The sequence below is a fragment of the Nicotiana attenuata genome, chromosome 9 (genome assembly GCF_001879085.1).
Source record: "Nicotiana attenuata strain UT chromosome 9, NIATTr2, whole genome shotgun sequence".
Lineage (NCBI taxonomy): Eukaryota > Viridiplantae > Streptophyta > Magnoliopsida > Solanales > Solanaceae > Nicotiana > Nicotiana attenuata.
The window spans coordinates 7,836,321-7,864,088 of NC_031997.1; the positions used below are offsets into that span (position 1 = coordinate 7,836,321).

The following is a 27,768-nucleotide window of genomic DNA, read 5'->3' on the forward strand; positions in this document are numbered from 1 at the left end:
CTCTATTTTATATGTTCCATTTTGGCCCTCCAACTCTATTTCTTATGTTCCACTTTAACACAAAAGCTGAAACCAGTACAAAAAATATAGCGCGTGTGTATATACAAAATCTAAGGTGTAATAATGTCCAATTTAATGTTGCCACCTGGTTTTTTCATCCATGTCAAACGAGTCAATACTAAAACACCTGAACCCGATCGTATTTTTTGCGGGTTTATTTCAGCTAAACGGGCCAGGTATGAAATCGGCAGATGAAAGCTTTGGAACTTAGAGAATGAAGATGGGGCAACAGTGGATGAAAAAAACGGTCGGGTTCAGGTATCTTAGTATTGAACCGTTTGACATTGGATGAAAAAATCAGATGGCATTATTTAATTGGATATTTATTACACCTCAGATTTGTGTATACACACGCGCTATATTTTTTGCACTGGTTTCAGCTTTTGTGTTAAAGTGGAACATAAGAAATAGAGTTGGAGGGCCAAAATGGAACATATAAAATAGAGTTGGAGGGCCAAAATGGAACAAGGTAGAGATACAGTGCCAAAATGAAAAATGGTGTCAAGTTGGATGGGTTGTATATGTATTTGGCCTATAGAATATTACCTCCTCCTCCTTCTCTCTCTATTCCCTCTTATATGGGACATATCCCTCACCTAACTAAAAGTACAAGTGCAGAGAATATTCTGTGGAATATTCCCCTAAAATATCTTACTACTAAACTATCCGTTTGGGCTGATCTGAGTACTCGACCTCGACCCTAGCTACTCAACTCGCCAATGGGTTCCTTCCATCTTGAGCACGACCTCGGCCTAATCGGCTCTTAGTAATCCTCTCTTAGGCAAGATTCCCTTGGTCAGATTTTGACCCATGCAATAATCCAGTCGAGCTGTCACATAATAATTTCTCATCTCTGTTATTGAAAGGTGAATATAGGACATTTCTTATCCTAATGGAAGAATTAAAATGAAAAAAACAAAAGGAATCATTTCGGTTCATTGATTGGTTATCAAAACGAAAAACTAATATATCAAGTGGAATTATGAGGAACAGCTTTTACTTGTCAAAAAAGAACATTTTCATTGTTTTTTTTAATAGAAAATTGCTGTTAATGATGATTTAAATGATGGTGAAACACATCTTGTATTCAGCAGAATGCATATTACAATATATTTATTGTTGGAAAACAATTGAAAGAAAAAAGAAAGAGAAAACATTAGTACTTCAATAAAACAAGTCAATAACTTTATTGTTTTAAAGAAAACATATTCAGGGGGCTTGGGGTATTATATACTATAAACTTTATCAGAATAATATGGTCTACTTCGTGGTGAATGAGAGATGCTTCTCGAATTAGTTTTTGATTGAAGAAATTTCGATAGAAAATTTTATAAACATTGACGGTAAAGGAACTGTCAGTTTATTTCTTCTTAGAACGATAAGTAAAGGTAATTTTGGCGTTTCAACAAAATGTGGATATATTAGATACTAATTAGAAGGAAATAATCACACGAAGGCTAAAAAAATTATTTTATAGCTAGAACTTCACCTAATTAATACTTGGTAAATAAATATTCAACGAAATCATCAAAATATGCACAATTATCAATAGATACTGTAGTTGACAATAAAAATACATTTTTCACAAAAAAAAAAAAAAAAAACACTTACAGTATTAGTTTCGTAACAAATACACACTCTCAAGAAACACGATACCTAGAAAAAGAAAAGGGAAATAAAAGTATAAAAACACACGCCACTCAGTTCCGTAGGAAGGGAAACTCTGCACGTGCCCTATTTCAACGCTCTCTTTCACATATCCATGGACCCCACTACACTCTCAAACTCTCCGCTAACAAAATCAACGGCTGTAACCACTCCACGTCATCACTCCTACTACCTCCTTTTTTCCCGAATATTCGCAGCCACCCACCCTGAATATCTCGTTCTGTGAAAAAAATAAAAAACTTTCCAATTATTATTTGGGCTTAGATCTATAAATAGCAGAGGCTTTTTCTCCTAATACTTCTCTTTTTCTTCTCCTTGTACTCTTGTGAGAAATATCTAGATCTTCTCCGTTTCTCAAATTTTCTTCCCAAAAAATTACTTTATGGATACATTGTTCTTCGATTCAATTAAGAAGTTTGATTTCTCTGTTTGTTCAAAGCCAGCTTTGCCTTTTGATTTTGATTTTGATTTTCATCGTCAGATTTTTAGTCAACCTTGTATTTGCTTCTAACCTTTGTTACCTGGAGCCGTCACCATGGGTAGAAGTAAGTTTCTGCTTCGTTTCTTTTACTTGTTTTTTTTTTTTTGTGGTGAAAAATAGAGACTTTACTACATGGGTTTCTGTTATTTAACTTGCTTATCGTGAAATTGAATTGGATTGCTGTTTTTTTTAACTTGATTATTGTGAAATTGATTTAGGTTGCTGTTATTTAGCTAGTTTATGGTGAAATTGAATTGGGTTTCTGTTCTTTAACTTGTTTATTGTGAAAAAATAGAGACTTTATTGAATTGGGTTTCTCTTCTTTAATGAAAAAATGGAGATTTTATTCAATTGTATTGCTGTTATTTAACTTGTTTACCCTGAAATTGGATTGGGTTTCTGTTCTTTAACTTGTTTATTGTGAAAATTCTATAGGACTTTATTGAATCCGGTTGCTGTTATTTACTTGTTTATCGTGAACGATATCATCTTTATTGAATTGGGTTGCTGTTATTTAACTTGTTTATCATGAAATAGAATTTGGTTTTTGTTCTATAACGTTTTTACTGTGAAAAATAGAGACTTTATTGAATTGGGTTTCTTTTAATTTAACCTGTTTATCCTGAAAAATATCAGCTTTTTGAATTGGGGTTCTGTCTTTGAAACGAATATTAATCTTTGGATTCTCTTAACTTCCCGCTACTTAAATATAGTAGTAGTTGTTTTTGCTAACAATTCCAAATGGGTTAAGCATAAAAGGAAACCCTACTTTTTGTGGGGTTGGGTAAAGTGTGTTGCTTTGTGGGGAATTTGGGAATTTCAGAATGGAACTGGGATTTTTTTTTGTTTTGTTTTGATAGGCAAATGGAATTGGGAATTAAAGTGTTTGCTGGTGGATCTTTTTTTTCTCATAGGAAGTTCGCAACGTAGGAATGCTGCTATGCTGGATAGTGATGACACGGATAGCATTAGTTCTTCATCAACTACTCGGTCGGATATGATGTTGTCTGGTTTAGAGGAGGTTCAATTTGATAAGGAGACTGTCCTTGATCAGTGCGTGGACGCCCTTTATGAGAAAAGGTTTGACTATTCTTGAATAAGTGACTAGCCATAAGTACTGATTTTTAAAATTTCCATCTTTGATCATTCGCTCCACTTGAGGTTTTGTTTCTGATGAAGAATGTGGCTAACTAGTATTTCTACCCGTTTGTTGGCTGTAGGGGCTCAACAAGAGAGAAGGCTTTGGCATCTATTATAGAAGCATTCAATAATAGCATACAGCATGAATTTGTTGAAAAGAAGTAAGAGAATTTTCCTATGTTTATTAAGTTATATAATTCTGATTCAATTTTCCTAAGTTTATTAAGTTATATTATTCTGATTCGTTGAATACATAGGAAATTTGATGTAGGTTAAGTGCATGATTCTACGTCTTATTAGTTGTGCTTGTTTATATTGTACTAGTATCTATGAACGTGCGTTGCACGTTAATAATTGTGTTGCACGTTAATAATGCCACGTGATGGTTTAAACATTTATTTATACGAAGGAACAATAAAATTTTATTAATGAGAGTAATTTTATATATAATAATACAACAATCATCTAAATGCGGAAAAATATTATTACATTAGCATAATACATGAATTTAAAATAGAAGGACAGCATCAAAACTTACACAAATGATCAATTTTGTCATGTTAGTTAGATAATTATGTATTATAGTACAATAGTATTTAATGTGATGGTATCTTAACAAACACTTCTTTGTGGACAATATTTTTTGTGTGTATGTTTCCTTTTAATGCTTTGGCTGCCCTGCCTTATCAAGAACTCTTGTTATCGATCTTGATATCCCTCTTGAAAGTGCAACATACAGTTGTTCGTGCAATAAAACATATTGCGGTAAATATAGTCCAATATTTAGGATGTTTGTTCTTGTGTTCTATTTATTATATTTGCAAAACACAAACATACTAAGAATTATTTTCACAAATTTAAAAGGATATCCGTTAGTTTCGGAAGACGAAAGTTGAATTCAGGGATAAGATTATACTTAGAAGCACACTGACCAGCATCATAATTTTTGCATGTATTACGTTATTGTGAAAACTTTTATATACCATCTGTGTGCTATTACATAAGCTATTCGCCATATCTACTTTTTTCATAGCATGACGGGCATATTTTTCTTCAAAATCAACCTATATAAGAATGGAAGATCAATTTTAACTTAGTCTATTATATATACGGTGACACTAACATACGTAAGAAATAACTAAACTTGACAATAAACATGTATGGCAGAAGGCCATTTGGTATTAAAGTGTTTAAGTATATTCTTCTTAGTAGTAATTATTGGTATTATTTTCTACTGAGTCAAAAACTAAAAAATATTTTATTTTTACTATAAAATTTTGCAATCCACCTTTTATTTAGTTGATCAACATGTTCATTTCTGCTAGCTAAGATATCTTTTAATTCTATCATGCGATTTGTGTAATTTACGTTTTAATCTAATGATAGAAATATTTCTCTTTGTTAAATGCACTGCTATTACCATTGGGGTTGATAACCAAGTGTTCAGGAAGAACCAAATCATCTTGCAAGAAGACACTGAATACTGGATCTGTTCTTACTTTATATTTCTTGTGAGTTGAATCTTTTTCATTTGAGGCCAGAAGTGTAACTTTGGCAAGCTAGCTTTTACGGTCTATACTTTTTGTCAATTTTGGAACTACTGGTAGTACTTGACAGAAATCACCTCCCAAACCATTAATTTTTCACCAAATGGTTCATTAATATCCCAATATATCTCTAGAACTCCGGGCAATTGTTTCGATGTTGACACTTAGCCATAAGTGCTTTATCAATTTTGCTTTCCTTATAAATTTAGCAACATTGCTCTACTTTGATATATTTGTGACAGTTATTTAAGTTGTTTGAAGAGGTATATCAAATCTAAAGTGGGTGGCCTCACAAAATCGTTGTTGGTACACCACTTGCTATTAACAGTGTCATGCCTCTTGATATGATATTGCAAGTAATGCATGACATAGAAATATTATTTCGGTTCCACCGGAGGCATCTACAAAGAATAATCTCGTTATACCAGAGTCGACTCGTTATAATATACTCTTGAAAGCTTGTTCTTGTTTAAGATTTATCTTTGATTGTGCTTCCTCAGACACGCATAGCATTTTGATTCTTGATAATATACTAACCTTTTTACTTTGTGTTCGAATGCTCTTTTTATGGAATAAATTTATGTACCCTAAGATTCTTTTTAAACTTGAGTAAGAATTTTACTCATATGATGAATTTAAAAAATAAATGAATTAGATTCTCTTGCTAAATAATTAATTATAAGATTTAATTATTTAGTTAATAAAATAATTTATTTGATCTTAATTTAGACAAATTAATAACTTGGGTTTGTGATAATTTGTAAAATACATATATATGTTGATTCAGATCTTAATATTAGTTCATCTCTTATTTTGAATATTTAATCTTAATTATAATTTTATCCACCATAATTTTTATTTTCAAAGAGTAAAAGACTAATATAACATTTTACTTTTAGATCTTTATGTTTGTAGAATCATTAGTGGTATTGACTCTTACCAACCATTTTTTTCCTCTTTCTCACATTTATATTCTTAAATATTTTCTTAGTTGTTTAATAATTGGGTATTATTCAATATCACACGAAAAGTTGATAAAAAAATATTATTTGAGTAGGAAAACAGTTCAAATATAATATACAAATATATTATCGTGGTTGTATTTTTTTCTCAATTTCAACTCTTTATTGCAGTTATGTCCTTTCCTTATGAGTTCTTCCGTTTAATATTTTAGGGTTATTTTGGTCCAGTAATATTGTATTTGTGTTTTTATATATATATATATATATATATATATATATATTTGTTCTCCTTTTTCTAAATGAATTTGGCCAATATAATACATTCTCAAATTAAATTAGTAATAGGACATTATAATATGTTTTCAAATTAAATTAGTAATAGGAATTTTTAAGAAGTATATCCTAAAAAGTATTAGGATTACATGACTAAAAATATGTCTCTACCCAGATAGTAATTATATTAAAAGGAAACATAACCTATTCCTAAAGGTAATAGGTATACATGCTAACATGTAGTATTATATATCTATGCCCGAAAGTAATTATATTAATAGGATTCAAGGATTTTTAACGTATAGTAATTATATCCTAAAACTAATAGGATTATAAGGCTAATATCTAGAATTCCATTTATGTCCTTTTATTGTGAGTTATTATGCTTAATATTATAAGGTTATTTTTGTAAACCGACATTGTATTAATGCTTTTGTAATAATATAGTTGTTCTGGACTTTTGTTTCATGGGAGGGGGGAGGAGCTTGTTTAACACCGGTAAATATCTTTAGAATTTTTTTTGATGAAGTAATAACATCTTTAGAAGATTTGCTGCCACTGTGATGGTATTCTACCGATTAGAGCCTTCCCATTGGTTAGTCAGATTTTATAGCTCATTCAATAATGGCTTAAAATATTCCTTGAAACCTTCAGTTAGTTGCATAGGCATTATTAATATCATTGTAATGGTGTTATAGTCATCATTTTGGTATTTATTTTTGTAAAGAATTTAATTTTATGCGCCATAACAAGCAATGCATAATATTATATGTACGTTTAATATCTGCTGCCATGTTTCATCCAATAAATAAATAAATAAAATAATATGCTGCCATGACTATTATCTTATTGAGAATGAAACGCGAAACCTCTTGTTGAAAACTTCCACCAGACTTGCATTGCAGTCTTACTCCAGTCCTAGGAATTATGTTATTGCACTCCCTTGTAGTAGGCATGTCGTCTGTCATATTTTGACTTCTAAGACCTCTAGGTGCATGTTTCTTATCGTAATAAATTACTTTACTTTATACGATTAAAAAAAAAAGAAGCTCTAGGTGCATGTCTTGTTGGCGCTCCTCACAGATATGTTCCATCCTTCAGGTTTGCCACATTATTGCAACAATGTTTGAGTTCCATTAAACGTGGTTCCTCCAAGGAGATAACTTTGGCATCTCATGTTATTGGTTAGTCATCTGTGCTTGTTGATTAACTGTAGTCATTTTAACTTGATCATTCGGCCAAAAGTTTGATTTTGTACATTTTCAATTTTCTTTGTTGGGGTGATAGGGCTTCTTGCTTTAACTGCTGGCCCTGGGGACAAAGCACACGAGGTTCTGGAAGAATCAGTGTCACCTATCTCAGAGGCTCTTAAATCTCGGGGTGATAATTCTAAAATATCCTCGGTATGTTCACAGATGGTGAAAAGTTCTTTTAACATTGGTGTTAGCTAGCTTGGAGCTGACAGCTATTTGGTTTTTGTGGTTTTAGCTACTGGAATGTTTGGCCATTATTACCTTTATTGGTGGCGAAGAACCGGATGAAACAGAAAAGTCGATGCAATTGATGTGGCAAGTCATTCATCCAAAACTGGGTCCTAATGTATGTTATTCTTGATCATCTTTTCATTTCTGAAATAGGTTATATAGTATCTTATTGCTGTATATGAATGTTTTCTAACAAATTAATTATAGAATCCTTGATTCCCGTCTCAAATCAGTTATTTGCTTAGACAATTCTTAACTTGTCCGGAATTGCGTCTGGTTAATGGATCAGGTTTCATCTGCTAAACCTTCACCGGCAATGATAACAGCAGTTGTATCTTCATGGTCTTTCCTCCTTACTACCATGGATGGATGGACGCTTAACCCAAAAAGTTGGCAAGGGTGAGTAACTCTCCTAAAATCCCCACTTGAACGTCTCCCTCCTCCAAACACAACCCCCACCCCCACCCCCCACCCACCCCAAAAAAAAGGAGAAAAAATTAGATGTGTGAGAATTATGAGCTGTTGTAAGGCTTGTGTTTGGTGATAGTTAGATGGTGTATCATTTGCTCATAATGCAGGTCAATCTCCTACTTCTCAACTCTTCTAGACAAGGAAGACCGATCTGTGCGCATTGCAGCAGGCGAAGCACTTGCTTTAGTTTTTGAAGTTGGGAGTCTGGAGAAGTTTTTTGGTGAAGCTAAAGGATCTAGTGACAGCTCCACAGTTGAAGCTAACAAATCTAGGGAATTATTACATATACAGGGATTAAGGGCAAAAGTCCTGAACCAGGTAAGAACCCTTTCAGCAGAGGCTGGAGGTAAAGGATCAGCCAAGAAGGATCTTAACAACCAAAGAAACACATTTCGAGATATATTGGAATTTCTAGAGGTAATTCGCTAACTTCAAGTTGCTCCTTTAACGTTCTTTCTTTTCTTTTTGCTGCATTTTCTAATTTCTTACAATTAACATCAGGATGGGTATAGCCCTGAGGCCTCGATTAAGATTGGTGGAGAACCGCTTAGCACAAGTACTTGGGCTCAACTTATACAGGTCACTTTTGTTTCTTTTTGGTTTTATAATATGGCTGGTTGCATATTTGCTGAAATCATTATTTTTTAACAGTTAAACTTCCTTAAGCACTTCCTTGGAGGAGGATTCGTGAAGCATATGCAGGTCTGTTTTCTAATTTAAAAGATCAAGTTTTGGGCTAGTGAAATCGTTTAATTGGTGGTCACTGGGTGTTTCCTCTCCAAATTATGCAGGAAAATGAGTTTCTTCATGATGTATTTGGTTTCACGCCGAAGAAGAAACTGCCCGGTGTTGAGCACCGTGTATCCGGCGCTGAAAAGGTAGCGTGATTAACTTCTATGAACACTTTCTTTTTTACTACGTCATGTCCATATTATTTGTCATTTAAAGTTTTTGCACATCATCTGCCGTTTAATATTTTTAATCATAATAGTAATTGTTTAAATTACCATTTATCTCTCTCGTAATCCTATCCGTCTCACTTTATTAACACACCATTAATTGGAGCATTAAGGGTGGATTTGAAGAAAAAAATAGTAATAAATTCTTTTCTCCTTTTAAAAGTTTCAAATATTTTGCAACAAAATTTGGTTTGCCAAAACAACAAATAATATGGAGTGGAGATAGTAATTGTTATTACCGGAAGAAGTGCTCATCTCATAAATCTGATTCATATGACTTTGCTATAAAAATATATTTCTTCCCAATCCGGATTTAGCTTGCCCAAAAAAAAATGCTTTTTCCTTGTTTATTGAAAGATAACTACTGGTTGTTACATCTGAAAAAGAAAGAAATACTGGTTGAATATGAGAAAAGCATTTATTTTGGGATGATCTGTTTTGCAGAGATTGTTTAAGTCACCAAATTCAGAAAAAAACAAGGCCCGCACTCAATTTCTAAACAAGCAAAGGATGTTGTCCCAGGCAAGTTATTTTCTTTTGTGATCATGCTTCCACCCCTCTTTCTCTTTCTCTTTCTCCCACTTTCCTCTTCTTGAAGAAGAATCTCACACCGAGTATTTCATGTTTTTTTTCCAGGACAAGAATGTTGGCTACTATACGGGTGGTGATGAGTTCTGAATAATAGCTGTTGCAGCTGTGTGCAATTTTCAGGCCAAAGCAACAATTGTCCTTGGTGTCAAAATTATTCATTCATAGTGGCAGATTTGATGAACAAAATGACAAACAAAAGGATAGTTATTTGATCATTTTGTTGCCTACTTGATAGTATTCCTTTATTTTTCTTTTACAGTAAGTATGAATTAGATTGGACTTGGTGCCTCCACTTCATGTAGTGCATGAAAAAGGCCAGCCACTGTGCATCTTATGTTTCTATTGAAACATAAGATTCTCTTAATAGATGATTCAGTGAGTGATAGTTTTATTCTCGTTGTTGGATTTCTGAAGTAAATCTTGCTTATGATCGTTTTTCTTCATTTTTGCATCTTAAAAGGAGCAACTTGTTTATCAGGAATATGTTATTTTTATATCTACCATCTTGGCGTCATGTAACACTTGATCTGGAATTTAAGCGCCTGGTTGATTGATTGATTGATTGATCGATCGATCATGCGACAGTGTACCATTTATAATAGGGATTTTTACCTTCCAATACACTAGAAACTTTATTACTTTCCCTACTCAACAACAACAACAACAACCCAGTATAATTTCACCAAATGGGGTTTGGGGAGGGTAGTATGTAGTATGTACGCAGCCTTACCCCTACCCTAGAAGGGTACGGAGACTGTTTCCGAATGACCCTCGGCTAAAGAAGGTGAATGAAGCCCTGTTAGCAAGTGATAGCAAGACAAATAGTTAGAAAACTAAATCGGAGATAACAACAAAGAATAGCAAGATAGTACCGATAACAAGTAATATCAAGATATATTTAGACAGATAAGTCCAAGGCAGCACACGAGAATATGACGAAGTACTGCTAGCAAACTACGGAATTACCGAAGGTAAGTAGTAACAGAACAAGACACGCGGCTATAGCAAACTAAGGAAAAAAGGGTACCATACTAGCACTAATACTATCGAAATAGGTAAGACCAAGGGGAAACGCCCAACTACCTACTAACCTTCCACCCTAATCTTCCACCTCTACACCCTTCTATCTAGGGTCATGTCTCGATCAGCTCAAGCTGCGCCATGCCCTGCCTGATCGCCTCACCTCAAGACTTCTTAGGTCTACCTCTACCCCTCCTCTCACTTCCCAAGGCCAACCTCTCACCGCCCTATACCGCTCTACCAATCTCCTCACTCTAGTTTCAATTTAATTACATAGGTATATACAATTTACCAATTATATACATTTTAGGAATTAAATAAGTATCCCTTTATATTAGGAATTGAATAAGGAATCAATTATTTCCCATCCTTATTCTCTTTCCCTCATGCTCTCTCTCTCTCTCTCTCTCTCTCTCTCTCTCTCTCTCTCTCTCTGTACGTCTCTCTCTGTCTCTCAATCCCTCATTCTTTGTTCTTTTCCCAATTTTTCTTCCTCTGATGTTCTCTATTTTTTATTCTTTTATGTTGTATATAATTTTAGTGGAATTCATCAACGAATTTCAATCGTTTTACTATAGAGTTTTAACTTAGAAATTTCCTTTCATATTGCACAATTTGTGGTCAAATTAAAATTATCATCAATAAATTTTGAAGGTGTTTGACTCTCTACCGTTGACAGCCATTAAAAAGCTTTGAATTCGAATTTGGATTTTCAGAAATCATTATTTGTTTGGATTGGCTGTTGTTGCAAACAATTGGAAATATTTTTTGGAGTTTATATCTCAACTTTGAGGGTGCTTGGTGAAGATTAGACTTGATTTTGTCAGATTGAAACTCGAACAAGAAGAAGAAGAAGAAGAAGACATGACATACAATATACTTACGGAATTGTCATAAAGTTGTAGTATAATTGTATGTAAATTGTATTCTGTTGTAGTCATATATATTTTTTTTATTTAAATATAATATGAAAGTTGAAAAATAATTGTATAATGAATGAATCGTTGTATAAAATTTGTATTTTAAGTTATCAATACTATCTTTTTATATAAAGTTATTGATATGTATCAAATTTGTATTAAGGGAGTAAGTTTGATTGGAATTTTACAGAGAAAGAAGCACACACCACAGACAAAGTATATACAAATCAGATACAAAATATATACAAAAGACATATTGTATAAATTTATATAAAAATTGTATTTAAGTTGTATGATATTGTAGTTGTATTTAACTATGTAGAAATAATGTATGAAAGTTGTAGATAAGTTGTAAATAAGTTGTATAATATATAATTAGTTGTATGAAACTTGTTTTTACTATGTATGTTGTTGTAGATATTCAAATTTGCACTAAATTTGTACAAATTTTGTTTTTAATTTGTATGCTGATGTACCATACATTGTTCTTTTTCTCAACTGATTTATTAAGAAAAGAAAGTAGAGAATGATGAAAAGAAATATGCATTTTAACATGTTAATCAAATTATATTTAATCAAATATTTTGGAACATAATAATAGTGGTAATAGACCTATTAATCCAAGTGAAGCCATTACTTTACTTTTTATAAATCAGTAGCCCTTAATAGCCAATACACAATAGTTCATAGATTTTCAACTTTAGAAACAACAATATAAATAACAAAATAGCTGACCTTGAAATCAGTATCCCTATTTTCTTCTTCTATCAACTATTAATCAAATCAGACCCAGTTGAACTGCAAATTAGTTTTGTTCGGCTACAACAATCCTCTTATTCATCCCACATTATTCAGGTCACTTAGCATCTAGTATTCAGAGGATACATCTTAGATTCTATTATTTCAATAACGGTGGTCAAGTGGCGGACGCACATGGTGGCAAGCGGGTTCTGAGATTGAAGCTGTGTAAATTTGTATAAATATTTTATTTGAACCCACTTGACAACTACTATTTTACGACTAAAGTTATGTACTTCTAAGATTGAACCGCTTGCACAAAATCCTGGGTCTGCCACTGACGGTGGTGCTAGTGCTAAATTGAGCACACTCTCGACTAATTCACCTAATAACTGCTACTTACAGATAGTACAAATACTGGCCAACTCGGTTACCAAGTCTAAGACGTATGGGAAGAAATCACCTAATGATTTTTTTAAAGTGGAGATATATAAAAAGAGACTATAGAAAATTTGAATTCTTAAACATATGAATTTTTAACAGTTTTTAGCGAATAAACAATTCGCTCAATCCTAAAGAGATGTGATCACATAAAGCATAGAATTATCTTTCCAGTAATGTAGAGCAAAGAGAAAGAGAGCAGCAATTCCACGCTTATTGAAATTCCAAAAGATGAAGCTATGTGGCGGCGGCGGCACCGAAACGGAAGATGATAACCATGGAGTATTTGTATTGGTATTGGTATGGTGGTTGAGGAGACAAAAAGACCAACATTCGTTAACCAATGAATATTTTGGAGAGAAAAGGGGAAAGAGGAGAGAAAAAAGGTAAAGTGTGTAACTAAATCGTAAAAATTGCACAGGGCGCCCTATTCGGTCGCCCCCATTTAACCTATACCCATTTTTTTAAAAATTTTTAACTTGTTCTCACTTTTTAAACAACTTCAGCCCCCTTTCTATTCCAAAGCCCTCCGCCTACGGGAAAGCGTTACTGCATCAATAGGTACATTACTTCCTTTAATGTGGGTTGTCCTCTTCTTTCATTGCTGCAAACTTTTTCTCTAATGTTTCTTCGAGATTTACAACTTATTTTATATGTGCAGTGCTGCTCTGAAATTGAAGCCAAAGTAGAAATGTACTGTTGATTTCATGACGAAGTGAAGATATCAAGCTACAGAATTCTTCTAATGCAGGAAAAATTGTTGTTTCTAATATTTTGAACTTAAGGGTTTCTTCTCTGTGATATGCTGAGTACATTTCTGCACACACTACGTAAATGTCTTACATGTTCATAGGTTTTATTGGCTCTTGTGATGTTTGTAATATTCTATTTGGAATAAGTACAGTTTTTACTATTTAGTACGATTGGATCAGATAGCATAAAACATGAAAGCATAAAACATGCTGAAGTTAATCCAATATAGAAAAAAAACTTCAGCTCTAGAGCTGAAGTTCCCCAGTTACAAAACAAAAACTTCAGCTCTAAAGCTGAAGTTCGCCAGTTACAAAATAAAAACTTCAAATATAGAACAAAAACTTCAGCTCTAGAGCTGAAGTTCCCCACTTACGAAACAAAAACTTCAGCTCTAAAGCTGAAGTTCGCCAGTTTCAAAATAAAAACTTCAGCTCTAGAGCTGAAGTTCCCCAGTTACAAAGACAAAAACTTCAGCTCTCCCCAGTTACAAAATAAAAACTTCAGCTCTCGCCAGTTACAAAACAAAAACTTCAGCTCTAGAGCTGAAGTTCCCCAGTTACAAAACAAAAACTTCAGCTCTAGAGCTGAAGTTGGCTAGTTACAAAACAAAAACTCGTCAGTTACAAAACAAAAACTTCAGCTGCCAGTTACAAAAATAAAAACTTCGCCAGTTACAAAACAAAAACTTCAGCTCTAGAGCTGAACTTCAGGCCCGGCTACTAGAATGCTGAAGTTTTGCGTGATTACCTTTGCTACTTCAGCCCCGTATGCTGAAGTTATGCGAAAAAGCGGGTACGCTTGCAATTTTTTTTGCAAAGCGGGCACAAGTTAAAACGTGACACAAAAAGCGGGTATAGATGCAAATGCCCCCAATCCCTTGATTGAAGGCACTAATAATGGATTGGGAGTCTTTTAAGGTGGAGTGTATATAATTTGCAAATAATCCTTGTTTAGGACGGGTAATATACAAAATTAGAACAATTTTGGTAAATAAGTTTCAAATATTGTATAGAAACGAAAAAAATCTCTTTATAAAAATAAATAAACAAATAATCCACTTAAAGTGGAGCAAAACGGTTGCTTCTGCCCTATGTGGGTTTGCAACATAGTGACTTTGAACCACGCTCTCATTTTCTCGCACTCGTGTTAATATATGGTTGGGATCTTGGTGGGAATTCTCTTAAGTTGGAACCGTGCCTTTCTAGGAGTTCTGTTTGAATTAAAGGGCAACAGAACCCTCGGGATCTGCTCTGATTTGGGGTCAGCGTGCCTGGATTTACATTGGCTGTTTCAATCCTTACTACACCATTGTTTACATAATCGTTTATAACTAATCACTCTCTCTTAAATATCTGCAGTTGTTAACATTTGATAAGCATTTTTAATAAATCGGATATTCAACAAAACTCTGAGAGTCTAAGTCATCATATATACTAAAGTATTTTCAATGAAACAAAATCCAACTGAAGTTTCTTCCCACAGCGAATCGCCTATACAGTCGATTGGAAACTCTAAAGGTAGCTAAAAGATAATGTTATTTTGCTGTCGGCTTATCAACATTTTGTATACATACTAAAGGTAAGTAAAGAAATTTCCATATCAATGGCCTGACAAGCCTGAAAAATGTTTTTTCATGGCTTGGTCCTTTCTGTAATGATTTGATCTACCTCCTCCTCTCCTCCCTCCTCTCCCTCTGAAGAACCCTCGACCTCCCCCCCTTCCACCCATCTCATTTGTTTCCGGCTCGTAGTCTTTCTCCTCGTCTTTCTCCTCGTTTGGCTCAGTTAGCCTTCTACCTGCACCCAAAGGATGATTACCTCCTCGTCCCAATCCATGTATCGTCTCCTTCTGAGCTTGATTTACTAAAGAAGCTTCATTGTAATTAGCCACTGCAACAGAGCCCTCAACTTTGTAACTGTAGTTCTTGCCGTCTTTGACATAAAACTGAGGCTTTTTTCGTGATCCCCACTTAGAAGCGTTGGAGGCTGAGCTACCATTATCAGCTTCAGAAGTTCTTCCACGGCTGATGTTTGATTTGTCTTGGAGGTTCTCAGTTTCCTCAAATGCTGAATCACCAATACTTAGACCTAGGTCATCAAATGAGTCGTCGTACTCATCTTCATACTCAAGCTGTGACGAAAGTGCAATGGTTTTTGCCAAATCCTTTGCATCTCTAGAGTCAAGTGTCAAGGAAGCAGGTTCTTCAGTGGTTGTTTTCCTGATAAACCTTCCAACTGAAGTCGTAGATAAATTAGACGAGCCTTCAGCTTGGTATGGGGTTGCTGCAGGCGTAATGTTTCTTGGGGGCATTGGCGCAGGTTCCACTAGTTTCCCTTTACCCTTATCATTTCTGGTCATGGATGGAACACCAGACTTGGGTTGTGGTATTTTCTCCAAGGAAATGTCCAAAGACCGCAAGTCCTCATGAAGGGTACCCTCAAGAATCCTCTGAATGACCTCTTCAGGATTCAGGTTATATACTTCGAGACAAGCAGCTAAGAAACCTTTTCCATAATCAGGGAAGAGGTCCTTTATTTGACTTATTTTTGACTCCATAATAGCAGTGTCTTCATCAACAGGTGGTTGGTTATCCTTTTGGGAGACTGCCGGATTGGCTGCCTTTCCAAAATTTTCTTCTACTGGGTGTACCATGATCCCCGACAGAAACTTGAATTGATCATCATCCATTGATATCCACCCTGCATGAGACAAAATCAGGTCGTATGCCATCTTAATACCACGGACATGCATGAGTTCAAGGAAGTATAAGCAGAGACATGAGACGTCAGATAAGAGTAATATTTACCTGTTCATTGTGTATGATTTACACATTTTTCCAAGAGTAAGAAGCCAAGGAAGAAAGAAGAGGGTTTCACGTTTCTCAACAAAAATATGTACAAGCATAACAAAAGAGAAAACAAATGTAGATATGTAGCAGATTTCTGCTAAAGCTTCAATCACAGAAAATGTTATTCACACTCCAAAACGAGTCTCATATGTTCCATTTTCTTTCTGCCATGCATGCTTTAATTTGGAATCCACTTAATAGCAAGATCAGTGAGCCACCTTAAACTTTGAGTAACAAGTGTAAGTCTAAGCTAGTTACCTGTATTCCGTAGTAATTCAATTCTGCTCATTATGTTGTGATTTTTGTCAATGACTTGGAGAAATGTGCCTTTGCTACGTCCCCCTAGAGCCTGTGAGTAATCTCCACTGATATCCCTCACTGACTGCACTAATATATCTGCTCTTATAGCAGGATCCTCCACATTGGTAGGAAACATCTTCATGGTTGCAGGAAGAGGAGAACTTTCAACAAAAGCCTCATCACTTAAATAGCACAAATTCAGCAGCTTCCAACCAAAATTTACTATCCTTGCGGATAACATTTTGAGACTGACAAAAACATTTGAGCGCATTTCATTAGATGATTCCGTCAAACCTTTTTTCCCAGAGGTTAAAATAATGTGGAAACCCCGCCGCAAAGAGGGCAGCAATGAATCATGTAATCTTGCAAGCGTAGTAAGCACCTCCTCATTCCCATGACTGCATAGACAAAAAAAGCTAATGAATATGAACTTTGTTGTGCCTTCCTCAAATAAGCACAAAAACTCTTTATCCATAGGCAGGTAATGAGAAAACAAATTACCCAAATTGGGTGTAATGAAAGTGCAATTCACAATGTTCAAGCATGCAAGGTATGAAAAATAACAAAAAAATTGCAAATTATCAGAGACACATACAAGGAGAGAAGTTAATGATACTCTGCAATATAAGGAGGTCTGTATTCTGGAGCAAGACATTGAGATTTTAGGTGCATCAACCTAGCCATTCATCGGTAGTATATACACATTACACAATACTTGTACAACTTTAGTCAACCATAACGTCAGTACCTCATTTCAACAGGACAGCAGAAGTAGATGGATGCTTGCTTATACGCGTTGACAAACGCATCCATAGATACCACAGCATCATTTAAGAAGTCCATCACCTGCAGGCAAGAAAAAATAAAAAATAACAAATCCCATGCACAGTACTGGCAAGAAAGTTGAAGGAGAACGCATACAATTGAGACCTCAATAATTAACAGCCAGCCATGTATGAAGCTATCAGTATAAGATATAAAAGTTTTTGGTGGATAATTAAAAGAGCGTGGTGCAATCATCTCAAAATTCAGTGGTCTCCCACATGAAGGAATGTTCTCATTTGTACTAAGTTAGCATCCTTATTCAAACAAAAGAAACCACACATAGATGTATACACATATTCCTGAACTATCTTACTGCTCATCGGAATAAACTCAACTCAACTCACCTCTAGATAGTCTGTTTGAAGTCGATTGTGCCCGTGATCTTGCAAATGACCAGAGGAAAATAAAACCTGCAGTCAACCATACAATAGTTAGTCCTGTATAACTTTGGATAGCCCTTTGCAAGATCTTTTTTGCGATCGCCAGCATCCTTATGAGAAACCAAAATTTAACAGTATGAAGATCAACATACATCTAGATGGCTCAAGATATTCATAAAACTAGAACCATTGTACTGTTGTAGTAAAAGAAACATGTGTACTAAGCACAGACAACTGCATTTATCATTTCTGCATATAAGTACACCACTCCACACATATCTAAATACAACACATAAGCACTCTATTGTAATGTGACTACCTCATCTAAAAACTTAAACCTTTAGAGAGCACACTTTATTTACTTAACTATATCTTCAACACATTCCAAAAAAAAAAAAAAAACTCAAAAAGATAGCTCGTAGTAGACCCCAAATTCGTCTATTCAAGCATATACTCATTCCCATAATATAAAATGAAAATATTCCTTATCTTTAAAGTAAATCAAATGATGTTAGCTTGAAACGACCTCAAAGAAAGCTTGAACTTATACATTCATGCCTTTTGGACAAACAGTGAGATGCAAGTTTCTAGTTAACACAAAAAGCTGGTACTCTATACAAAAGCATCTGAGATATATGCAACTAGGAACCACTCTGGCAATGAAAGTACAGGAACATGCAAAGTAGGAAGTAAAGAAAAACAGGGGAAAGTCTAATATTTCTAATCTCGGTAACAGAAATAAAGCACAAATCACTGTTGGATAATTCATCGACTCTTTAAATGAAGGTTAGTGGTATACTGGTATCAGAGGATTCTCTCACGCAATAAGTGTGGGTTTGATTCCAACTACTCCGTCTTCCATATCCCCTTTCCCTGACCCCCTATGTTTAATAAATGTAAAGATAACAATTAAGAGTACAGGCCATTAAAGGAAGAATACCTCTAACGATGATGTACACCTCTGATACATAGTCTGCACGATGCTAAGAAAGTGCAAAATAACAGATGAAAGATCATCATGGATCCATGGCTGTGACTTTATGGCATTGATGACCTGAACAACATAGATACAGACATGAGTCAGAAACAGGGAATCTGAATATCCAATAGCATCCTTGATTAAAAAGAAGAAAATACTCAAATTTGGATGAAGCAGGAAAAGCAAACACAAAGCAGAAATGACAACAGGAAGCACTGTCTTATCAAAATGTCTATCAAAGGCAAAGGAAACGGTTTCTAAATTTGGTTTCAAGGAAAGCTTAAGAAAAGAATTCCAAACAGTTGTTTCTTTTTTAATTTCCTCGAGAGAAATGGTAAGTGTATTATTAACATAGCACCAACTAGGTGGTGTCATAAGTATTCTACAAATCATAAGCAAAAACAAAACAAAAGTAAACGGCTCATCTAGATCTCCTGATACATTTTCTTTTGACACTGTTGTTTCTTGAGTTAAAATTGGTGACAAGACCAATGAAACCCCATTTGCTGCCATATGCAGCACGACTACAGCGCACTTGTCAGATTTGAGGCCTAAAAAAATAGGCACTGTGATTGCAGTGGGTCATGCACGTGATAGTAGTAGGCTGTGCTTAAACCTCTCTACTACAAACTCTTCTTAGTTCAGGAAGCTAAGTAATGATCCCAATGTTTACAAACATTTATATGAAATTGGTCTCGACGCCTAATCCACCAGGGAATATTTCATAGATATGCAGAAGATCTACAAAGTAGTGTTGATCTATATATCAAAATCTAAACTCCACCTAGGTATTTTTAGTCCATCCTTCTATAGATCGTCATGCAAAGCATGTGCACAACTGACATATGATTTCATACCTAAAACTTGTAAAAGCATCTAAGCAACAACAACATCTCAGCCCCAAACAAGCTTGGGTCAGCTATATGAATCCTCACTGACCATATTACTTTCTTTTTTTTGAAGTGGTAAAATTTATACCATATTACTCCATTTAAACTCATCTCAGGCCAATATTATACAACAACAACATACTCAGTATAGTCCCACAAGTGGGGTCTAGAGTGTAGGCAAACCTTACCCCTGCCTTTAAGAAGGCAGAGAGGCTGTTTCCGGTAGACCCTCGGCTCAGGAAGGGAGAGGGAAGGGGCAATAACAAGCAAACCAATCTGATAACCGAAGCAAAAATACAAAACTAGCAGTAGGTAATGCAATTAGAAAACCGAAAACAAAGACAACAGCAAGTAGTAGTAGAAGTCTAGGCTCATGAAGAAAACCAAGTTCCCGATATTCATCAAAAAGCACTTCCCAACCATTCCACTACACAAATGCCACAAATTATACTAAAGGGCAGCCCGATACATAAAGCATCCCGCGTTGTCTTGATAGGGACCGCATCTAAGGGGGTGTAATGTACAGGCCAATATTATATAGAATAAAAATAAAAATAAAGAAAATAGTAACCATATTATATTGAATAAAAATAAATAATAAAATAATAATAGTAAGTACTAGAAGTTATTTATATTTTCTACCGACATATAAATCTTTGAGAGTAAACAACTCCTAGATAGAAGTTTTACATGTAAGAGCATCTAAGCAAAGAGTTCTACATTTTTACGTGGACGGTTTCTAGATTTTCTCTTCATATATTAGCAGTTTTTGATTTCTTGGTGAAGCTATTCTTAGCTAGACAAGAGATAAAGCTGCCACATGACATGGATGGGCAGCAATTTTGATACTTGGTGCGTTCCCCACACCATAGAAAGACAAGAAAACAACTACAGTAGTTATTTCCTCAGATGTTTATATCTTACAGAAGGTGCCTGAAATGCTCAAATTGAAACTCAAGGCCAATTTGCGGATGAACTTCTGAAGTTGAAAGTTGGTCCATTTGATCAATTTGCATGTGATACCCTCTATAATACTCTTTTTAGTTTTAAATTTTAGTGAAGGGAGGAAGAAGAAGGACCCAAAGAACGGGTAAAGGCAGAGAAATGAAATACTATTTCTCATATTTCTTTTCCTCTAACAGGACAATTTTCCTGCCACAGGAAGCAGAATAATAGGTCAGAAATGTTAGCTCACCATCAGGATTTGTGTTATGAAACAAGATAAAACTGAAACCAAAGAACAATAAACCATATCATCAATCGCTTAGCGACAAGCTAGTTCAGTTAACAATACCAATATTCTTGTCAGATCTTCATTTTCATGACCATATATGGCACATATGTCTAACAACTTTGGTAAATCAAGCAACTTCTTTTCCTGCAAAAGGGCTACAAGTGCAATTAGTGAACATTGTGCACTCGAATATAATTTCCAAAGATAATTAGAGAAATATATCCATCTTCAGGACTTTTACTATGCAAATGAATTCAATGGCCTTGCATGGATAACAACCATTGCTTGTGAAAATGGCAAGTTTTGAATAACTTTGATTCTAAGCTAATATACAGAAATGGTTGACAAATCAGAAAAGGCAAGATATTAGAGTTGAAAATCTAATCTAAAATGGGACATTGACATATTAGGAGGTTCTTAAAGCTGATAATGCTCCAATTAAACCATAAGAAAAAAGGGTCTAGGATGTTGTTTCGAGGGAGTTAGAATCAGATACATTACACATGTTCAATTTTTCACGAGCATAATATTGCAATTGAACCTTGCCGATTCAAACTTGTTAGCCACTATTACACAGAGGTATTAGAAAGAAAACTACGCTTCTATCTGACACTTCAGAGGTAGTATTTCCATTTTCTGAAATTCATGATCTTCCTGCTAGGCATAATATAAGGGAAGGCAGTGAATAAAGCATTTTACTTGCATAAAGTTCATTACAAAAAACAAACATGATACACCTGCACTGCCACTTGTATATAACTTTTGAAATTGACTTCCAAAATAAAATTCCAATCAATCATAAAATTTGAAGTGTAAAAAGGTCATAAATAATAACTGCAATGAGTCAGGGGCACACACCTGCATGATCTTTCTGACTAAGACTATCAGCAGTCTTAGCTCCAGGGTCCCGATTTGACGATCTAGCATTTAATTTAAATATAAGAGCCGTTTAGATCAAAAGGCACCACATAGGAAATACAACTTGATGCATCAAATACTTTGGAAATGGTGTAACTCACATGCGATATAAGACCATAAAGATACGCCGGCAGAGCTCAAACTCACCAACAATGACCCCAGCAACTATACCCCTGGCTCCTCGATATGGAAAATCATACCACCTACTCCTGAACTTCAAAAAGCTTTCAAGAAAAGAGTGAAGGGAACTGTCGCTGGCCACTGGTAGACACAGAAATTGGGAGAGGTGGGTAAAAGTTGTAGAATAACACGATATACAAACCAACAAACAATTCAAACCTATCACACCCCCCCCCCCAACCCCCAAAAAAAGACAAAAAAAATGTTTTAACATGAATGAACTTGATCGAGATTCGTTAATCTTACAAGGAGCATAGCACATTTAATGGCAACGATTACACAATTAAAGTATACCCCAAAAGAGCATTAGGCACATATAGTATTACAAAAGAGGAATATCCTAATTTATGCTTTACAGTGTATCAGGTAATGCCAGGGGTCTATCGGAAACAGGCCATCTACCTTCTCAAGGTAGGGGTAAGACTGCGTACACTCTACCCTCCCCAGACCCCACTTTGTTGGATTATACTGGGTTTGTTGTTGTAGTGTATCAGGTAATGATCATATGGCCAGAAAGGTAGTACGCCTGACTATAACCTGGCTCTAGTATGGAAAATTGTACCATCTCCCCTAAAAAAGCTTTCAAGAAAAGAGTAAATTGAAATGTCGCTGACCACTAATAAAGACCGAAAGCAGGAGAGGAGAAAAAATGTACTGCAACTCAACAATGTTATTAAACTAAGGGCGCTTAATCCATGATACTAGGTGCAGCATAAATCATCCATACCTTAATTTACCAAAACACGTGCTTTAATTTTCTTAAAGCTCATATAAACCTTGGAAGCTTTCCTACGCATTGCGTCATTGACCAACTCGTTACTCAATAAATAAGCAACAAACAATCCAAATTTACTACTATCTTCTTTGGGTGTTGCTTTTAAGCAGATCAAACGTATCAAACATTTCTCTGACGGAATTTCGCTGCTGATACAAGGATTATGCACAATGGTTGAAGATTTTTTTTCTTTTTATTGTTTCTAGAAGCACTGATTAAGATTCTCTTTCAGCCTGGCATGGCATTTTGGTGTCTAAGCATTAAATGTAGGATAGAGCTTTGAAGTCTTCTGCAGTGAATGTGGAATAACGAAAAAAGAAGTGTTTTTACGGGAGTCCAACCATTTTCATACACAGCATAAGCAGTCTGTTCAAATTATAAAGCTTCATACATCATTAATCATTTTTTTTACTTCAATACAGAAAAACAACAAGGCTGACATTAGCGATCTTCGTTCCTATAAACTTGACGCAAATTTATTCAAATCTGAACGCTACAAATCAATCAAATGATACAAATAATACTTAAGAATTCAAACATTAATCAAATCATACAAATCATAACCAGCTTTCACGAAGCAAGAGAAAATTATCACCTTCTCGCCAGAAATCTCTTGCATTAATCTTGAGTAACCGACACAACTCCCTGTTCAAAACATCAACCACACGCTGCGACTCCACGGGATCCAATGCACCCTCATCGGCTCCAAGGCCAGCTGCTACTGCCTCATCCTGAGGCAAATAATCCACAAAATTTCCACTAGGAATAGCGGTGGAAACCCAGGCGCCACTGTTTCCCATCCTAACCCTACTCCTGAGCTCGCCGGCAGCGGAGCCGGCGTTAGTGGAGTTAACGGCGGTAGCACCTCCATCGGATTGCTTAGAGATCGATTGCCTGAAGTAATTTGCTAGGGTTTGAGAATTGTGAGGTTCCTTCTTTGGAACAAACTTCTTCTGAGTTTTTTCGTTCCTGTTTTGGCTACTATAATAGCGATTCGACATGTCTTAAGCTTTAATTTTAGATACTCAAAACTATGTTAGGTTAATGTATTGACTTTGTACACAGAGGCGAATAAAGGTTTTCTCTTTCAATGCCGCCGAACCGGATTGGAGCAACGTTTTGTGGAACTTGCTTGGATCCCCTACTTCAAGAAATTAACCTTCTTGTCCAAGTAATATTCATCAAATATAATATCCATGATTTTTGATTGCGTTAAGTACTATACTAGAAAATTAGGCCCCGTTTGGCCGTACATTTTGGCACCGTTTTTTCAAATCTTTTTTGAAAACATTGTTTGTTCATAGATTAATGATCTATTTTTGAAAAATTTCTGAAATTACTTTTCAAATTCCCTAAATCTAGTTTAGGGTAGATTTTGGGTGAAACTTGTTCTCCCACTCACAAAACTTCAAATTTTTTTCAAAATGCATGTCCAAACATAATTTCAACTTCCAAAAATTATTTTTCAAAACTACTTCAAAAATTATTTTTCAAAACTACTTCAAAAATTATTTTTTCAAGTTTCAACTAAATCTATGTCCAAACGCTAGCTTAATATTCATGTCTAAGTGATGAATTGATCTTTACTTCTGCTAATAATATGATATTATACTTTGTCCCAAGTCTATAATTGCTTTTTTTTTTCTTCTTCTTTTTTCCCGTATCCTTGTATTTCTTTGGCTTCCCTTACATTGATACTATACCTTATGTGTTTTATGATATAAACTACATAGTACTTTTGTATAACAATATTGGAGGGATTTGCATCTATACCCTTTGGGTCACGTTTTAACTTATACCCGCTTTGCAAAAAAAATTACAAGCGTACCCACTTTTCGCGTAAACATCAGGCATACGGGCGTGAAGTAGCAAAGACAATCACGCAAACTCCAGCATTCTAGTAGACGGGCCTGAAGTTGTTTGTAATTGTTGAACTTAAGCATTCTACTAGCTGAAGTTTTGTTCTCTATTTGCCGAACTTCAACATGTTTAACTCTTATTTAAACCTAAGGATCTCCCCAAATTTTCAGCGCTTGCAGGTTGTTGTGGGCTACTAGAAGCTAAAAGTTGTTCAAAAAATGGCGAATCAGGGCAATAGTGATGCTTCATCTGCAAGAAAAGCCTCAATCACTCATGTAATCTTTGACATGGACGGCCTTCTTCTAGGTATATATGTGTATATATCATTCTGTATAAGATCTTTCTTACGTGATTTACTATAGGTCCATTCTATTTTGCAAATCTGGTATGACTTGAGAATGCAATGCCCACTGTTTCTTGACCCAATTGCCCATTTTGCCAATAACTAGTAATGTGCTTGTGGGAATTTCCTATAAGTAGTTTTTCAAGGGTTGGTATACCTTTGGTATGCAATCGTTTGCTTAAATTGTTTGACAGAGTCTCATGTGTTTGAGAGAGAAAAGAAGAAGAAGAAGAAGAAGAAGAAGAAGAAGAAGAAGAAGAAGAAGAAGAAGAAGAAGAAGAAGAAGAGAAAGGAGGAAGAAAGGAGCGCACAGGTAGCAGGAAGAAGGATGAGCCTGAAGTTGTAAAAATTAGGGTATATGTTAAATAATTTTTAAAATATGGGTATAGGTTAAATGGGGGCGACCAAATAGGGCGCCCCGTGCAATATTTACACAATATTGCAACAAAATATGTATATACTAAATAGATCTACTGCTAGAAATAATAATAAAGTATGTTTATTCATTGATAAGTTCTAGTTGTTTCATACAATTTATTATATTTATCTTCAGAGTTGGAATTGAAATAATGCTTATAGGGTCCTTTCCACTACCTACTATCTTAGTACAAGAAGCAAGTTTTGTGTACGTCAAAATCTGCCTCAAGGAGATTTAGCATAAGGTGGTATTACGAAAAGTGATGTGGCCGGGGTCCATTGTAAACAGTGGGGGTCATAGCCGGGCAACTAATAACGGTCGGGGTCAAGTATAAAGGGCAATATTAATGGCCAATTTTTGTAATAGGATCTTTAGGAGAATATTCCATTGAATATTCATTTTACTTGTACTTTTAGGGTTGACTGTGGGAATGTCTCATATAAAAAGAAGAAGAGATAAGGGGAAAGGCATGTAAAATTCATTTTGACAAGGACACTTTTTGAGAAGAAGACTCTGTCTCTAGAAAAGATACAAACATTGTCTTTTCATTAAGATTTTATCATCCATTATTCAATACTCTTCCATCAGATCCGAGAATATATCCAACATTCTAGGATTTGTCTCTCATTCAGTACTGTCAGAAAGAAGAATCATCAACTTCATCCAATATTGGGTGAATCATTCTCTTTATTTACGTCAATGTCATTTATTATTATTTGCTACTTGATATTTTATCTCTCATTACTCAAACCGTTTGGAATATTAAATGCACACTACATTTAATCACCCACCAACACTATTCTACATTATTTGTGTTAATCGATTATAAATTTGGGGATATTATCATTAACTAGGTTTAACCCCTCATTATATAAAAATAATTAGATTAGCCCAAGATTTATGTTTTTTGGTCAAACAATTTGGCACCGTCTGTGGGGATTTCCTAGTTAAATTTTTAGTTTCTTCTAGATCTATAAATTGCACAATTCACAAAAAAAAGGGCAAAACTCCTATTTCCTTATACACATAGATCTGACATGGCAGGTAATGGAGAAGAAAGAATGAAGGTAGTGGCTGATCTCACTACCAACCTCTTGAACACCATCAATGAGGTTTCTGAAGCAGAAGGCAAAGATATAACGCCTAACGCCTCTCGCAGGCGAGGTGGGTCGCCCCTCCCTCACGGCAGCATCACAACGTTCCGCGGTAAAGGAGCTTCCACGTCCACAGCGGGAGAGGCGCCACCAGCAGTGAAAAACTACTTGAGGCTTGGCTAACAAACACACTGACCAGCATCCTCAACAAGCCCGCCCAGGAGGCAGCTAGAGAAAACGCAAGGACTTGCATTGCACCAACAACGGCCGAGCAGCACGGCCCTCTCCCTCCAGTAACAGGTATCACTCACAATGTTAATATGTAGGTGACAACACCCTCACAGCCATTCTGAGGAAGATGAAAGAGATGGAAAATGAAAACAAAATTCTTCGGGACCAAATGAGAGAGCACCAAGAAAGAGTCGACAAAATACCACCCGCACCAAAACTCTTGCCAAAAAGAAATGCTGGTCGGTTCGATGAGCAACCCTACAGTGATGAAGTTGCCCCCGCATGTCATACCCAAGACCTTCAAGATGCCGCCTTATCCGAAAATATACGACGGTACGACCGACCCCAAAGATCATGTAACTCATTATGTCACTGCGGTAAAGGGCAATGATCTCGCCAAAGAACAAGTATTCTCCTTCTTGTTGAAAAAATTCGGCGAGACCCTCACCGGAGGAGCATTAACTTCGTATTCACAACTGCCCACGCGCTCCATCGAAACATTTGAAGAGGTGGCCGACAAGTTTGTAACAGCCCATTTGGGGCAAAAAAGGCGGAGGCAAAAGTGAACGAGATATTTGCCATCAAACAATCGCCCGGAGAGAGATTGAGGGACTTCCTCGCTCGTTTCAACCGAGTAAGGATGACCTTATCAAATGTATCAGAAGGCATAGCTGTAGCGGCTTTTCAAAACGTGATGAACAGGAACGGCTCAAGGGCGACCAAAAAATTATTAAGTCGGCGTATGAAATATCCTCCAACCACTTGGGATGAAATACACAACGCCTACTGTGCCGAGCTCTGTGCTGACGAAGACGACCTTAATGGGCCAACCCATCGGTTGACCTCGGTACAAGCCGAATCCAGGAAGGATCGAAGAAACGATGATCTTGCAGCTCCACAACCCAATCGAGAAAGGCATCAGCCGTATATCAGAAGCGCCATCATGCCCCCCTCCCGCCACGAAGAGGGCTCATCTAGACCAAGG

At 35.6% G+C, this 27,768-nt stretch overlaps 2 protein-coding genes across 2 annotated transcripts; one reads left to right on the top strand and one right to left on the bottom strand.

Annotated features, from left to right (window-relative positions):
• On the top strand, positions 1,996 to 10,079 carry LOC109232032 (interferon-related developmental regulator 1). Its single transcript, XM_019397673.1, has 13 exons — positions 1,996 to 2,273; positions 3,124 to 3,289; positions 3,430 to 3,510; positions 7,233 to 7,315; positions 7,419 to 7,534; positions 7,620 to 7,730; positions 7,905 to 8,014; positions 8,194 to 8,503; positions 8,588 to 8,665; positions 8,738 to 8,788; positions 8,878 to 8,964; positions 9,490 to 9,567; positions 9,682 to 10,079. Exons 1-13 carry the CDS (start codon positions 2,264 to 2,266, stop codon positions 9,721 to 9,723), a joined length of 1,323 nt encoding a protein of 440 aa, XP_019253218.1. The 5' UTR covers positions 1,996 to 2,263; the 3' UTR covers positions 9,724 to 10,079.
• Positions 14,905 to 24,021, bottom strand: LOC109232034 (activating signal cointegrator 1 complex subunit 2). The gene is made up of 9 exons (XM_019397676.1): positions 23,433 to 24,021; positions 21,984 to 22,143; positions 21,823 to 21,884; positions 21,025 to 21,119; positions 18,802 to 18,915; positions 17,826 to 17,891; positions 17,405 to 17,502; positions 16,615 to 17,054; positions 14,905 to 16,207 (listed from the first exon to the last, which is right to left on the bottom strand). The coding sequence occupies exons 1-9, from the start codon at positions 23,836 to 23,838 to the stop codon at positions 15,108 to 15,110; spliced, it is 2,541 nt and encodes an 846-aa protein (XP_019253221.1). The 5' UTR covers positions 23,839 to 24,021; the 3' UTR covers positions 14,905 to 15,107.

Bases quoted from the DNA above. Each gene is read 5' to 3' on its own strand.
- LOC109232032 (XM_019397673.1), top strand. The intron at 7,535-7,619 runs GTATGTTCACAG...TTGTGGTTTTAG, and splicing joins ATAATTCTAAAATATCCTCG to CTACTGGAATGTTTGGCCAT. The intron at 8,015-8,193 runs GTGAGTAACTCT...CTCATAATGCAG, and splicing joins AACCCAAAAAGTTGGCAAGG to GTCAATCTCCTACTTCTCAA.
- LOC109232034 (XM_019397676.1), bottom strand. From the start codon at position 23,838: ATGTCGAATCGCTATTATAGTAGCCAAAACAGGAACGAAAAAACTCAG. The intron at 17,055-17,404 runs GTACTGACGTTA...TTGTCTATGCAG, and splicing joins TGCTGTCCTGTTGAAATGAG to TCATGGGAATGAGGAGGTGC. The intron at 16,208-16,614 runs GTAACTAGCTTA...TGTCTCATGCAG, and splicing joins TGAATTACTACGGAATACAG to GGTGGATATCAATGGATGAT.